This window comes from Vigna unguiculata, chromosome 7 (assembly GCF_004118075.2).
Source record: "Vigna unguiculata cultivar IT97K-499-35 chromosome 7, ASM411807v1, whole genome shotgun sequence".
NCBI lineage: Eukaryota > Viridiplantae > Streptophyta > Magnoliopsida > Fabales > Fabaceae > Vigna > Vigna unguiculata.
The window spans coordinates 22,553,584-22,570,932 of NC_040285.1; the positions used below are offsets into that span (position 1 = coordinate 22,553,584).

The 17,349-nt window shown below is 31.6% G+C and overlaps 1 protein-coding gene across 2 annotated transcripts; it reads left to right on the forward strand.

The window, feature by feature from the left end:
* The first annotated feature begins 11,981 nt into the window (after positions 1-11,981).
* On the forward strand, positions 11,982-15,891 carry LOC114191626 (probable polygalacturonase). Of its 2 annotated transcripts, XM_028080924.1 has the most exons (7): positions 12,023-12,172; positions 12,331-12,549; positions 13,094-13,402; positions 13,872-13,992; positions 14,113-14,287; positions 14,373-14,443; positions 14,765-15,891. In XM_028080924.1, the coding sequence occupies exons 2-7, from the start codon at positions 12,541-12,543 to the stop codon at positions 15,436-15,438; spliced, it is 1,359 nt and encodes a 452-aa protein (XP_027936725.1). In that variant the 5' UTR covers positions 12,023-12,172; positions 12,331-12,540; the 3' UTR covers positions 15,439-15,891. The 2 variants fall into 2 exon arrangements, with proteins under 2 accessions (XP_027936724.1, XP_027936725.1); XM_028080923.1 differs by lacking the exon at positions 12,331-12,549 and having other exon boundaries at positions 11,982-12,168.
* The last annotated feature ends 1,458 nt before the right edge of the window (positions 15,892-17,349 follow it).

The window sequence follows — 17,349 nt, forward strand, 5'->3', positions numbered from 1 at the left end:
AATTTAAGACCCATAAGTGGTATCAAAGTTGAATGTTTTTTTGGTAATAGGCTAAGACAAGTATAGTATAGTCCTTATATTGAACACTACAAGAATAACATGAAATAGTGACCAAAATTTTGGTCATTGATGAAAGTGGTGACCAATTTAGTAACCAACCCATATTGGTCACTAATGCGTAGTAACTGAAATATGTGATAAATGACGATACAAGTAAGGGTCGTTAGTGAGTTATTATGGTTATAATTGTTCTTGTTTGAAGGAATGTACTTATGTGAAAGACTCACAGTTGAGAGGAAAGATTGTTTAGAAATATAAATGTGAGTCTAAGTTCTATATTGCGCTATTACGTAAACATAATTTGTTGACATTTGTATTATATATATATATATATATATATATATATATATATGGCACTCTCTTGTACTCTTATGATTCTAATATATTATTTGTTAAACACATAATACAATCATCTTTTTCTATATTTGATCCTTATCTCTTTCTTTGTTTCTTTTCTTCTTTACATGGTATTTTGGCTCTTCATGGCTCATCAATATGTTGTGGTTACTTCTTATTCCACGTCCTATATGTTTCTTCTCCTTCTTTCACCCACCATACCTTCAATACACCATACCTTCAATACACCAATCTCGCTTAAACTTAAAGAAGATAATTTCTTACTATGGAAATGTTAGGTCCTAGCCACCATGTGTCACCTTAAGCTTCTACATTTTCTTGAAGTATCTCCTCCCCTATAGTTTCTCACCATCGTTGATATGATCTTCAATAAGTTAAATTATTTGTATCTTGACCATGGACAACAAGACTAAATTGTTGTTGCATGGCTCCTTGCATGTATAACTACTACTTTTTTGACAAAAGTGGTGGGTTTTCACTCTACATCCCAAATTTGGTCCATGCTTCACACTTATCTTGTTACACATACAAGAGCGAAGATTAAAAAAGTTAAAGATTAAACTAAAGGTTCCCAAGAATGATCGATCTTTTGGACATCAAAAAGACTATTGACATGTTTTATCCCTGTGGGTGCTTCTCTATCTCTTGACCATGGACAACAAGACTAAATTGTTATTGCATGGCTCCTTGCATGTATAACTACTACTTTTTTGACAAAAGTGGTGGGTTTTCACTCTACATCCCAAATTTGGTCTATGCTTCACACTTATCTTGTTACACATACAAGAGCGAAGATTAAAAAAGTTAAAGATTCAACTAAAGGTTCCCAAGAATGATCGATCTTTTGGACATCAAAAAGACTATTGACATGTTTTATCCCTGTGGGTGCTTCTCTATCTCTAAATGAGCACATACAAGCAATTCTTAATGGGTTACCTTATGATTATGACTCCTTTGTAACATATGTTCTTCTAAGAATTGGTCCATATTTTGTAGAAGATATTAGGGCTCTCCTCATGGCCTAATAAGAACATTTTGAAAGACACAAGACTCATGAACAAATTGTTATTCAAAATGACATCACTTCCTGAAATTCAAAAAATGGTAAAGGTCAAAATTCCAATGCAATTCTTTTCGTGGTGGTTATGCTTGTGGAAGAAACAAATCTCATTCTACTCAACAATCAAATTCAAATAATTATTTTACCTTTTCTTGGACTTATAAGTGGATCCAATGCTATATTTGTACCAAATTTGGTCACACTACCCTTGAATGTTGGCATAGAAATTATCAAAACAATAGGCAAGCCCACACTTCTCAAGTTTCTACCCTTCCTACTCAAATGGAACCCTTTTTACTTGGTGCTCCATCCACTGTTATTGATCCATTATGGAACCTGAATAGTGGTGCCTCCCATCATGTCACCAATGATGTCACTAATTTGATTCATAGAGCTCCCTATGTTGGTAACAACATTGTGAAAATAGGTAATGGGTCAGATATATTTATTCAACCTATTGGTTCTACTAAATGTTTTCTTCCAAATAAATCTCATCCGTTTTTTTCTAAATCAATTGTTGCATGTACCCAACATTACATAGAATCTTCTTAGTGTTTCAAAATTTGCATATGACAACAAGGTTTATTTTGAATTTTATCCTAATGAATGTTTTCTTAAAACACAGAATACCAAGAAGATTATTCTTCACGGAAAAATTAAGGATGGATTATATGTTTTTTCCATCTTAACGTTCAAATCCTAAAATTTTAACTAATTACACAATTCACTCCTTTGTTGCAACCTTTTCAAGTATGGCACTTTCGGCTTGGTCATGTTTCTTATGCTATTATTCACAAAGTTATGAAACATTGTAATATTGCTTGTAAAAATGTTAAGTTTTTTTTGTCAATCTTGTATTCTTGAGAAAACGTATCTATTGTCTTTCTTTCTTTCATGTACATTTTATACTCAACCTTTGGAATTAGTTTTAACTAATATATGGGGTCATGCATATATTCCTTCATCTAATGGGGCTTGATGTGTTCTATTTCTTTTCTCGGTCCTTATACCAAATACACATGGTTATATCTTATTCACAATAAGTCTCAAGCCACTTTTGTTTTTAAGTTATTTAAGTGCTTTGCTATAAACCAAAATTTTCCATAAAATCAAATGCATTCAGTCTCACAATGATAAAGAATTCTTATTTTTGGATTCTTGTCTTCACACTTATGGAATTAAGCATAGGCTTACATTTCCACACTGTTAGTGAAAAACCAACACAGCAAGTGCACCGGTCGCACATAGCAAGTAATAAGTATTTTATCGTTCTCTCCCAAGGGACTTGTGCAACGCATGACAACTCTCGCAATTCATGACTCAATTAGACACAAAGTTCATACAAACACGATGGAAACTCTTTTTTGTATTTTTATCAAACAGTTGGTGTGCAACAAGAAATTAACATGGTGTATTTACAATTTGTCAAGATTGGACTTCAACCATTTCTTTCTCATGCATTCTAAATTATCCCAATTCCATATTCATGTTAAAATTAATTCACAAGAATACTCAAATCCTATTCCTAGAGCCTTTGAGCCTATGATCACTCATCAAGTTTCAATTCCTTGAATCTTCAACAAGTGAAATCATGCATTAGTTTCAAGAATATAATATTACTAATGAAACAAGTTTTATTCCTAGATACAAGCATCCATTAGGTAGCTAGCTCGCCCAGCGAGTGACCCTGGCACCCAATGGTCATTTTTTGGCCTTCCAAGGGTGGTCTAAGGCAGTATATACATATAGGTGAGTCCTTTCTCCATGTTTGTAGTGCTGGACTTGATCTCGGTGCCCCCTCAACATGATTATTTGTGTAAAAGTCAATCTTTCATGTCCAATCATGCTTTCTTGAGTTTCAGCTTGTTTTCCTCCACCATAATTGCTTCCTATTGTTTTATTTCACACACTCATAATAGAGATTAGAAGTAAAAAAGTAAAAAATACGAAACAATGCAAAAACAACATAAATTAGAGGATTAAACAAGATAAAAGCTATGTAGGAGTTGATTTTATTCACGAAACTTAACATCAATAAAAGGTGGAAAACAACGTTATCAAACTCCCCAACACTTAAAACCTTGCTTGTCCTCAAGCAAGAGATAACTTGGCCTAAAAAGACATCTACTTGACAAAGGTCGAACAATTAGGAAGCAAGTTCACACAATCAATTCAGATAACATTCATGAATGCTCTCCTTACAAAATCAATACAAAGAGAATATGTATAATCTTGCAAATCCTTAGCTATGTTGCCCACAATGTAAACATCACAAGAATGACGATACATGCATTAAGAGAGATTAACAACTATGGCAAAAATGTTTCGTTGATCAACCCAAGAAATCAATTCTCACTAGAAAAAGTGTTTCACTCAAGCACACTAGTGTATAAGGGTGTGTCATTCTCTCATCTACCACTAATTGCACACAATTTGACTTTGCTATCATTTCAAGAGCCAAGAGTTTTCAAAACATACAAACACAACAAGGACTTTATTTGGTGAATTGTGACTAGGCTATGATGGAAATTGGTTTTTCTAGGTAGCATGAATAAACAAAGAGAGCAATCAAATCATTTTGGCAATCTTTACGTTCTACTCTCTTATACTTGAAAAATAGAATACAACCAACACCATCTTGCAATCACATTATTCATCATTTTCTTTTTTTCTTTTTAATTTTTTTTCTTTTTCTTTGTGTTTCTTTTTCTTTTGTATGAGACATATTTACAAGATGACACCACATCAACCACAACCAATTATATTTTGATCTTCATGCTTCCCCTCTTTGGTAATTTCCCCCACACTTGAATCACACTAATGACCATGAAATGTTTGTTCTCTCCACTTAAGGTGAGGTGGTCAATCATTTTCAACAAGGCTCTAAGGTTCAAAGAGGAAGGAAATGTGCTTTTAATGCTCAAACAACTTGCACAAAGGTTCTAATCTTTAACAACATAGTTGGCTTTTTGGGTTTAGCTATGATGCTAAGAAAGAAAGAAAGTGCCTTGTGTATATATAAACAAGCCAATGAAGAACAACTAGCAATGAAAATCAAGCAAAGTTAATTGTATGTCAATAGTGGTAACACTCAATAGATATAAATTCTGAGGCACAAAATCTCACCCGATTTAGTTCTTTGGTTTCTTAAGGTTGTCATACACCATGCCACAATCATTAATCATAGTAAAAACAATAACAACATTCTTAGCACATAAACATGAGTACAACCACAAGCACAAGTTTTCACAAGACCATGTCATACTCTCAATGTAACCCAAAATCAACTTAAACATAAATGGTTCTCATCAAAGTCATGCAAACTCACTCAAAGTCATAAAACCAAGTGCATCATATTTGTCAAACTTGCCAAGTCACACTTTTTGATTATTGAAAGCAATAAATGAAAATAAAAAGGAAAAAAAGCAAACTCTTTTTTTTTTTGCGCGGGTACGCCTGCTGCTCAAATCTCTTTGCTCCTTGTGTCTTCTTTCTCATCATTATCAATACCTAGCACTCACAAGAACACAAAAGATACTCGAACAAACTGGTTAAACCACATTTTTATAGAAGTCAAGATTTGAGAATTGAAAATTGAAAAACATAAAGACAAGGAAGATAATTGAAAGGAAAAAAAAACATAAAAATCACAAGAAGAAAAGAAAAATGCATAACATAACAACACAAGCACACCAACCAAACAACAATTCCTTAGTAGTTGTATCACACACACATATTAATAAAATGGAGTTGTTGAAAGAAAGCATAGGCATATTATTGACACAGGGTTGTCCTTAGTAGATGTTTCTTCTCTTCCTCTTCAATTTGGAAAGAAGTTTCATTATTGCGATAACAATCATTAGTTCTTTTCCTACACCTTTGCTTAACTATAAAACACCTTATGAATTGTTGTTTAATCAATTACTTGACTAGAAGTTCTTTAAGACTTTTCGTTGTGCATGTTATCCATTGTTAAGGCCTTATAATAAACATAAATTTGATTTTCAAAATAGCATGTGTTGATTTCTTGGTTATTCTTCTCAACATAAAGGGTATATGTTGTTTATTGTTCTACTAAAATGAATCTCAAAATATTTTTTGTTGTTCTACTAACAATGAATCTAAACATGTTCCTATTTTGAATACTCAATCTATGGTTACCTGGTCCAAGGATGGCATTTTTAAGCCTAAAGTTTACCGTGTTGCCACTATGTGTTCTCTTGATAAACCAATAAACTATAAACAAGCTTTTAATGTTCTTGGTTGGTTAAAGGATATGCAAGATAAGTATCATGCTCTTGTTGGAAACAACACCAAAAATCTTGTTCCACCTCCAAATAATATTATTATCATTGGTTGTTGGTGGGTTCTTTTCAAAGGCATAAAACATGTCATGTTGCACAAGATTTTCATCAAACGATAGGTGTAGATTATAATGAATTTTGTAGTCCAATTGTAAAACCTTCTATATACGTATTGTTCTAACACTCACTATTTTTCAACATTGGACTATACCAACTTGGCATAAATAATGTGTTTCCTCACGAGACATTGACTGAGACTATTTATATGAGACAACTTCCTGTATTTGACTCCAAAAATTCACACCTTGTTCTCAAACTCAACAAATCCATTTATGGTTTAAAACAGGCTCCAAGATCATGGTTCACTAAACTTAGAGAGACTATAGTTCAATTTGGGTTCCAGACCACCAAAAGTGACAACTCTTTGTTTGTTAAGTTCTATGCTAAATCATCTATTCTTATCTTAATATATGTGGATGATATTATTATAACTAGAACTAATAATTCTTTTATTAATTCTTTAATTGAGTCTCTAAGCTCCCACTTTTCTTTGAAGGATCTCATTTCATTACATTACTTTCTAAGCATTGAGGTTTTGTGGACTATATAAGGCTCTCTTCATTTATCTCAATCCAAATATGCATATGATCTTCTATCCCAAGCTCAAATGTTGGATGTAAAACCAAAACCCACCTTAATGGTCTTATATCCATGTCTCACACAAGAAGGATCTTCTGCCTTTTATAACCCATTTATTTATAGATTAATAGTTGGTGCTTTACAATACCTTATTATAACTTATCCTGAACCCTCTTTTTCAGTCAATAAAGTGCCCAATTTATGCACAATCCCAAGGATAATCATTGGACAATGGTAAAAAAGATTTTATATTATTTTCTAGAACAATTCATTACGAAATTTTAATTCAACTAATAATTGATTTCTCTATCAAATGTTTCAATGATGTTGATTGGGCCAAAAATTTAGATGATCGAAAATCCATGCTTGACTACTGCATTTTTATTGGATCAAATATGGTTTCTTGGTCCTCACACAAGAAAAAGGTTTTGTCCCATAGCAACATCGAGGCAAAACATCGATCAATTGTAGTGGTGGTTATTAAATAGTTGGATCAAGTCCCTTCTTCATGAGCTTCATGTTCCTGTTTCTCTTCCACAAGTCTTCTATGATAACTTGGATGTTCTTTTGCTAATTATCAATCTTGTTCAACAGTTTAAGTCCAAACATTTTGCTCTAGATCTTCATTATGTTCATGCAAGTACAATGAAAGCAGATACAACTTATTGACATTCCTACTTTTTACCTTGTAGCTAACAATCTCACAAATCCCCTTTCAACAACTTCCTTCCAAAAATTTACTACTAAACTTATGGTCGTTCTAAATCCAATCATAAGTTAAAGGGACATATTATGTAAACACAATTTGTTGACATATGTATTATATATATATATATATATATATATATATATATATATATATATATATATATATATATATATATATATATATTATTCTCTTGTATTATTGTGATTGTGATATATTCTTTATTAAACACACAATACAATCATATTTCTGTATCTTTGATCCTTCCTAATTCTCTATTTCTTCTCTTCTTTACACATGTAAAAACAAGAAAATCGAACAACATACCACATGAAGACCCATCAACTTAATTTAAATCAAGTTAAAAATAATGTAAGTCTCTTATATAAAATGTATTGTTAATATTATATCTTCCTAATAAATCTTTTTCAAATTACCCATCATCGAGTCTCAACCCACACCACCTAGGGGCCGCTCAAGGGTTTGGGAGGCTCGAAACAAAATTAAGAATGAGACATTTTATTTAAAATTTATTTTTTGAGCTTTTTTTTATATAATATTATTTATTAAATTGTCATAATTAATTTTATTTAACTTTTACACTGTTCTTCCATTCAAACTTTTGTTCATCGTTTATTTCATTAGAGATTTCATCTCTATTATCCACCAAAAGGTTAAACCCTAATCTGGTTAGTAGTTTTACAATCTAATCCAAGCAAAAGTTTCAATTCATCATCACAATATATTTAGAAAAACTTTTGGAAGCCATAAATCGAAAAATATTGAAAAACAAAACCGTATAAAAGTTATAATCCTAATATAAATTCAACAAATAGAATAAAAACATCATCAACACAAAAAAAGAAAAAACATATTAACTTGAAACCTGAAACGAGGATAAAAAGATTGATATATATAGACAATATGAGATTTAATGAATGAAATATGTCAAAATCCTCAAAAGAAGAAGTCTAAAGAAGAAGAAAATAAAAAAAATAAAAAGTATAATTAGTACCCATATAAATAGAAAAATAAAATAGAAATCAAAATTAATTATAAAATACATAAAAGATAATTAATCATTTTTCTACATAAATTATAATTTACCGAAAATAATATAACTTATAAAACATCATTTTAATATTAATGAAAATTAATAGACATTAATAATAATCTAATTAAATTTTATTTTTAAACATAAAATTATAATTAATTTAATAAAAATATATCAGTATAAAAATTTTAAAATATTTTTTTATAAATATAATTTTATAATTAATTTAATAAAAATATATTAATATTAAAATTTAATGTTATTTGAACTAATCATTCTTCAAATTCTTTTAACCTGTAAGAAGAGTCTTGTAGACAGACGCATAAGATGAGCAGTATTGAAGTGGAAGGCTGTAATTAAGGAGGTGATGGCACTCCAATAATTGAAGTTGAGATGCAACAACGAAGCATTATGCATATTATATTATAATATATGAAAGTGTGAGATATAATAATATTATTAGTTAAAGATGCAGCACATGAATAAATATGCAATGAGTTGATAAATGCAAAACCATTGGATTCTTTGTCGCTCTAGAAGGATGGGCCCTGACATTGCTGCAACCATCACACCTTTAAAGGAGTATATGACAAAACTCATATTATCATAACCAAAATACAAAATATGTTTTAAATGAAGAATAGTGCCACAATTTAAATGCTGCACATGTCACTGCTCTCACTTTCTCACTCACCTACCCTAATCCTTTCATACTGCTGTGCTATTTCCAAATACACTCTTCAACTTTCTTCTTCCGCCAAATTTATCATCTCCGCAACCACTTATCATCACCCAATTATCATACCAAGTTTTTCTTCTCTCTCTCTCTGTATTTTTGTCTCTTTTGCTTAGGTTTCTCAGTTCTTCTTCTAAAACCTAAATCTCCCAGGTTTTTCATCTGGTGAAGTGGATAAACTTGAAGCCAAATAAATGAACATTTTTCTTCAGTTACACCATAAAGTTCATTTTTGTTATATATTTTTTTTTTTCTTTTCAAATCAACCACTTTTTACAATATGACAAGCAAGCAACACTTAGAAGAAAGTTAAACTCAACAAAGAGTTTATTGTTCATTAGCATTTTTCATGAATTAGTGAAATAAGGGTATAGGCTTCCCCAATACAAGTAACCTAACATTGAAATAAGTTTCAATGTTGGAATAACAATATATATATATATATATATATATATATATATATATATATATATATATATATATATATATATATATTTCGAAGAAAAAAAAAATAGTAAGTTTTTTTTTTTATAATAAAAGATAAAAATTAATTTATGTACAGGTTAAAATTAAAACTTATAGAAAAATTATATGAAAATTTTTGAATTTTGTTTTATTTTCTCTTCTGTGGATATTTTGTGGAAAAAGAAAAACTGATAAGATAGGTTTGAATTGCATAGTGTTTGGAGAATAAAAAAATAGAAAGAGTGAAGAGAAGATAGGTTTGGTGGGACAAGACAATGAAACTCCCTCATGTTCTGATCTGGCAAGCCAAGTAACTCCAGCCTAGCATTTTCCACACATTATTGTTGTGGGTCCCTCTTTTATATTCTTGTCTAATAATTGTAAAATAATGCAAGTGAACATGTTAATAAATAATAATTACTTTCTAATAATTCACAAATATAAAATATAAGTTCAATCCTCTAGTTTTTTTTTTTTTTCAATAGTTAACTAATTTTATTGCCATTTGTCATTGTTATTTTTAAAGTCAATTCTTATTTAGCAAGTCAAGTTTTTTAAAGACATGCTCATGTTTGTTTGTATGTAGGCCATTATCATACCAAAACTTGGTTTTATTTTGACTATATGTTTAATGGGTGGTGTGATTTTTCATATTGTTGGAGGTACTTGTAGTAATGGCCGAATAATGCATTGACAACTGATTTTTCACACCTAGCAGTGTCTTGTGTTTTATTAGAAGTCTATAATGTTTTTTCCATTTATATATGTTCTTTTGGTCAACCATTGTGTTAATTTGGAAGCTAATTTAACTTGCACGTTTTCTAGGGTTGAATACTAGATGGATAAAATCAAGTTCACCTTATAACTTTCTTCAATTTAATAACACCAACGCTTTCACATTGATGTAACTATAACTTTGTTTATCTCTTTTTAGATTTGATACATTTTGAATCCAACAATTCCAAACTTATGTATTTTACTCCATTCGCTTAACTAGTAACTTTTTTATAGCCTGATTCTCATAGTATTTTCTATTCTGTGACAATATGTTATGTTGATTTTTTATTTTTTTTTTGATATTTTCCTCATTGCATTCTTTATTTTTGTTTTAACTTATAAAACAGTACTAACACTATATACCTTTTACATATAACTAGTGGAAATACATATGTGTATCTGTAAAATAAAATTATAATTACGAATATATATATATATATATATATATAAAACTTTTACAATTTAATTATAGATAATTTTATTTATTTTGAAAATATTTTTTATTTATTTAATTTAAAAAATAGTTAAATTTTAAAGAAAAAATTACATTTTAAAAAATAATTAAATTTAAATAAAACAATTTGAAGAATAAAAGTAAAAAAAAAAAACTAAAAACTAGCAGAGAGATTTGGATGCAAAGTTAACCAGAATTCATTATGTTGAGAAATATGTTTTATCTTAATGAATATTTATGGCATATTAATTATGTTTTATATATGAAATTAGAAACCATGTTTTATCTTAAGAATTATATGTATTTAATAAACCGTACATGGTTGATCGATTTTGTAGGTATCTTAAATCTTCTATAATTCATAGATAAACTTTAATAGATTATGATCAGCGTTTAATGGATCCAGTTAATTTGATATTCTTCTATCACTTATACACAGTTTAATCGTCAATTGGACCAATTTGATTGAAAAATAAAGTTGACGTTATTTTAAAAATTTTAAAAGCTTGATTGAAAATTTTAATAATAATATAGAAACTAAATTAAATAATCTATACAAATATGGAGAAAAGAAAAGTAGTTCAGAAAAAGAAGAAGATATTATGTTCCAAGTATTTGATAAAGAAAATATGACACATTAGAAAAAAGAATCTCCTTTTTTTTTTTTCCTGAGAGGAGAAATGCAGAAATTATTCCAAAGAAAGCAATGTAAAATTTGTGGTACCCCTATCTATTTTTGATACTGGAGACAAGGTTAAATCAGCCAACAGCATTTCTGAAAGATTATTATATTATATCAGAGCAATGATTGACAGAGGGAGGAGAAGTGATGAAATCTGGCACCTGTTCACACACTCACATGTCACTTAAGTAACAATTACGTCATTAATTACTCTATATATCACTCACCACACCAAATTATTATTTCTTAAAACTCGCAATCACATTGACCTCAGCGATTAAATAAACCGCTAATTTCATTCTTAAAATATGCTATTTCTATCAAACACTTTCTAAATTAATAAAATCAAACAAATAATTTCCAATAAGTGTCAATACTGAAAAAGATATATATAAATAAATTTAGAGAATAGATGAATAGATATGTTAAAGAGTGGCAATGAATTGTTTTTTGTGTGTCGGCAAGAGGAACCATAAAATTGATATTTTGTGGTTGACGGAGAAGATTAAGGAGAAAATGAGAGTGAGAATTGTTGATATTTTATAGTCCAGTGTCCTTGTTGTATGCGTGGAAAATTGTTTATTAATTGATATTAATTAATATAGTACATAAAATAAAAAAAGGAAAATGAAATGCGGAGCTGGCATTTTCCTTTATTGTAGTCGCTTTCGACTACCTCCCCCTGTTTGTTTTATTGTTTCTAGTACTTGGTTGGCATTATATACGAAATACCACTTTCTTCTCTTCCTCTTCTTCTGTCCCTATGTTCTTCTTCCTCCGCTAGTTCTACCCTCTTCTTCACTCCACACTCTTCTTCCCTCTCACCTTCCTATTTCTCTTTCTCGGAGAGGGGAACACACCCATGAAGAGGCTAGTAAGTACGTTGTTAAGAAATTAGAAAAAAAAAAAAAAAAAAACAGATTTTTCATGGTGGGGTTGTTTTGTTTTCATTTATCTTCTACCCGTAAAAGAAAAAAACTATTTTTTTTTACCCAACACCCACAATTGATCTCGGTGATTGTTCTGGATTTTGCAGTGAGTTCCGAGGTTAAATTGTGGTTAATGCCTTGGGTTTTCGTAGTGAATTATGTCAACCCTTTGTTGTCAAGATCAATTCTCGAATCGAGAGGGATCTCGCCGAAGTGAATTTAGTGAATATTGGTCGGTGATTGATTGCACAGTGGTTGATTGGTTGTGACATTGTTTTCGTGTCTCTGAAAAATGGGTCCAGAGATTTCGTTCATCAATGTTTATGGTCTATTGCTTTCTCCTATCCCATGCCTTTTAATAAACGTCTCTAGCTGGAATTTTTCTATTAATATCAACCCTATGCTAGTTTGAATTACATGTTTCAATTAGGTTTCTAATTATCCTGACTGTACCTATTAATTGACCTGCGTTTTTTCCTCGAACTTTTCTGAATGTTATATCTGGTTTAGTAAGCTTGCTTTAAATTTGTGTTGTTAATTGTTAGGTAGTTCCACAAATATTCCTGGTTTCTTTCCTTTTGAAAATGTGAATTGTTCGCACCTTTAATATCAAATTATGTCTTTTGTCCTTTGCTTCTGCAATTACTATTAGCTAGCAATCGCTTTGTTCTCTGGCCAGAAGGCAAAATCTCTTCAGGAGGAAGCCCAAATGGAGTATCTATGTTGCTCTTGAAGCTCTATTTTTTTGGATGTTTTAATGACATTAATTTCATCATATTATGTCTTGATGTCCTCATTGCCTTTGTTATTGTTCTTACCCAATTAGCAGTGTGCTTTAAATTTTCTCCTTTTCTTTTTTTTCTTTTTTAGGTAACTGTGCTTTTACTCATAGTATTAAGCACTGGTGTGGGAGGTCAAGATGATCATGGACCGTGTAAACAGAAAGTGTTGAATCCTAGGCCTCACAGTGTGTCGATCTTGGAGTTTGGGGCAGTTGGAGATGGAAAAACATTGAACACAGTTGCATTCCAAAATGCAGTTTTTTATGCCAAGTCATTTGCCGACAAAGGTGGTGCTCAATTATTTGTTCCATCTGGGAAATGGCTTACCGGAAGTTTTAACCTTACCAGCCACCTCACTCTCTTCCTTGAAAGAGGCGCAACCATCATTGCATCGCAGGTTTTAATCATTAACTTGAATTTTAGCCTCCATTTCATAGACAAAAACTAAGGGTTGCCTAATGCATTTGTTTCTTGCACTCTATCAAAATTGTCTCATGAAATTCAATCAGGGTGGGAAATTCGTGCACTCAGTATTTGGCAGCATTTTATATTTTCAATCAAATCTATGTTGCGCTTGTAAGGCTAATGTTATTCAAATTCTTACCAGTAGAGTGTTTTTATGTGTGTATCTAATAGCTGTGCTAAGAAAAACTCAGAAGGAGAAACAGAATAAAATCTTCAACACCATTCTTCTAACCTTGTTTAATCTTGTAATCCTGCTAGTCTTCTGGAGCATAAAAAGTGTACATGAAGTGATTTTTCTACAATCTGCAGACGGAAACTGCCAATATACAATGTTTACTGGAATGCCAATTCTGCTTACTCCAGAAAATTTTACACACGCCTTTTGTTTTGTATCATTTCAGGATTATGCACACTGGCCTGCAGTGGATCCCCTACCCTCGTATGGTCGGGGAATTGATGTTCCAGGTGGGAGATATAGCAGTTTGATTTATGGACGCAACTTAAGTGATGTGGTGATTACAGGCAGGGATATTCTTCCATTACAATATTGTTATTTCTCTTTTTGAAGTGTTCGTAGATTGATGAACATTCCTGTGCTATCATACTTAAATGGGTGAATTTAATAATTAATAATTGCAACAGGTGACAATGGAATTATTGATGGGCAGGGTTCTGTTTGGTGGGACCTAATCAGAACTCATTCCTTAAACCACAGCAGACCACATATTATAGAACTGGTTAATTCTGATGATATCGTAATCTCAAATTTGACCCTTTTAAACTCTCCTGCCTCGAGCATTCATCCAGTGTATTGCAGGTACAAGTGATTCATCATTGTGTCTCTGACCTATTTTTTAAATGGAACTGTTTTGTTTTACCTGAATCTCTTACTATGCATGCAGCAATGTCAGAATCCAAAACATAACAGCTCATGCACCACCCGAGTTCCCTTACACAAGTGGTATAGTTCCAGGTAAATTGATAAATTATTATGTGACTTCAGATTTTCTTATGTAATACACAACCCTCACATTTGAATCTTGAACTTTTAGTTGTCTAAAATTTTTAGTAAACTAGCCGTATGAGTTTTAAGAACAATTGAAGAAAGGTACCTTTCTCAACTATCATATCATATGTCGTGTATCCATTTTCTGATTTTGTTTATGCGATTCTAAGATATATTTCTCTATACTTTTATATTCCAAACGTGGTTTAGCATGTACATGGTTTTCTTGGAACCTGTTCTGTGAACTATTTTTTCTAGATGAAACTCATTAGTATTTGCTGCTTGCAGATTCTTCCGAGCACGTTTGCATTGACAACAGCAATATTAGCACCGGTCATGATGCAATTGTGCTGAAGAGTGGTTGGGATCAATATGGAGTTGCTTATGGCAAACCAACCTCGAATGTCCACATCAAGGGTGTTTATCTGCAATCATCATCTGGTGCTGGCCTAGCATTTGGGAGCGAGATGTCCGGAGGCATATCTGGTATAACAGCTGAGCATCTCTATATTATAAACTCGACCATTGGCATTGAATTGAAGACAACTAGAGGTCGAGGTGGCTATATGAGAAACATCTCCATTTCTAGCACAACATTGGAAAATATTTACTTGGGTATTAGCATGACAGGATTCTCTGGGTCTCATCCCGATGACAAGTATGATCCTAATGCAGTTCCGGTCGTTGGTAATGTTACTTTTGAGAATGTGATTGGTGCAAATGTTGCTATTGCTGGGAATTTTTCAGGAATAGTTGATTCACCCTTCACTCCTATATTCCTTTCAAATGTGGTTTTTTCTACCGGTTCTGAGTCATTTTCTCCATGGTTTTGTTCTAATGTAAATGGAGTCTCTAAGGAGGTGTTTCCCGAGCCATGTCCTGACCTGCAGAACACGCTGTCAAACTTTTCGTCCATCTTTTCTTCTCTACATCCATCGTACAGTTATGTCTCAAGCGCATGAGAAACCATCTCTAAGAATCTAGTCATTCCTTTGATTCAACCTGTACATGAGACACAGCATTCATATTCCATCAGGAACTTCATTACAATTTTCCAATAAAAGCAAATTCTTGATGTAAAGATGTTCTTTCTCTTCAACATTTCAATGAACCTTCCTCTTGTCTGTGCATGAAATGTCCGTCTAGAGTGGTGTCAATTCTGAATATTCTATTTATGTACAGCCTCGATTTCTTCATTCATGTAAAAGAAATTTTTGATGTTGGTGTACAGCCCAAGACGCTACTTTCTTTCAACTCACCGTGTATAATATGGAGTGCTACATGGTTTTCTTGTTCATAGCAGGCCATTGTGAGGGTGTTGGTGTGCTGGTTTTGACAAAACTAAGGTTTTCTTTGCATAGTTCTCTTTATGTTAGACCACTGGATTAATCATATTTATTCATTGTTTCTTGATATTGCATTCTTTTTGGATTGATAAAATTTAGAATAAATGATAACTTTCCAGTCTAAGTAGGGAGAGAAAAACCTTTGGGTCTAAGAAATGTTTACCATCAGATTTACATTTACACCACATTCTAAAGAGATTATTAGATTACAAAACCTTTTCTTTTACTTCCTGACATTATCAGCTTTGAATATTAAGATGAATTGTTTTGTTGTGATGAGACGACAAGTACTACAAATCCAAATGAACATGGTAGAGCACCAGAATTAAGGATGAAAGATTCTTGTCCTAGTGTCGGGTTAGTGGTTTTGATTCATCTCAAGCATTTTGCAATTGCTAGACAGCTATTCATTACTGAACCTATCATGGTGACAGTGGGAAGGTTATTACTAGTCACCACTAATTCCAGCCTTCTGGGGAATCCATAAAAGAATTCACGTTAACTTTCTCTAGGAAGCAACATTAAATCCCATCTCCCCTGGAGTTATAAGTTATAAAGTGATTAATAGTAAAGTTGGAAACGAGGAAGAAAAATGTTATGAGTTCAACTTCTCCATTAACATTTGGAAGTTATAAAATTGATTTGGCGAGTTTGAAAAAGAGGGGAGAGAGAGGTTCTGATTCAACTTTCCCGTTATCAAAACATTAATAACTAATATTTGACCATAAAAGAAAAACATCTTCCATGTAAACATGGTGATCATTATCATAAAATCTACGTCACTTTCTAAGGATTGGTGTGATGGTAACAGAATAATGCTAAAATTTGTAGCTTGTAAGGGATCTCAACCTCTGATTGGATAGTGTTAATCTTTATCATAAAAATGCAAGTTACAACTGTGACGGGTTACGACACTGAACTCCCAACTACAGCCAAAGCCATGTGGGCAACCCTTTAAGCCGAATCTAAGCAAAGTTTGTCTATTACAAGAATCTTTTAAAGATTGTTTGATCCAACCATTTTTGTTGAAGATGTAAGTGAAAAGATGAAGCAAAATAAAAGCGATAGAATATAAGTGCCTTCCACTTTGTCTGCAACCCAACCTATGTTTTCTGTTTCCACTTTGTTTAATCGGGTGGGACATGCTCTGCCATCTAATTTCTGCAACATTGCTGCTAAAAGAAACCAAAGACACCTCCAATGAAAGAGAAACTTCTGTGCCTAAATTGTAATTTTATTTTATATTTCTTCATGTTATTTACGACCTTTTCATTAATCTTAATAATAAATTAACATAATGTTGATCCAAGTAAATATAAGCTCAAATTTCGTAATAATGTCTCACATTTTAATCAGATACACAAATATATGGTTAGAGAGAAATATATTCATTTTTTTTTAACCAAGATGATAAATAGTCATATACTTGAATTTTATAGTTATTTACACTTTTTTTTTTACTTGAAATGGTTATTTTAATCAAATATGATGTCGATCTAACTGTTAAAGAAGATTAAGTTTAATATT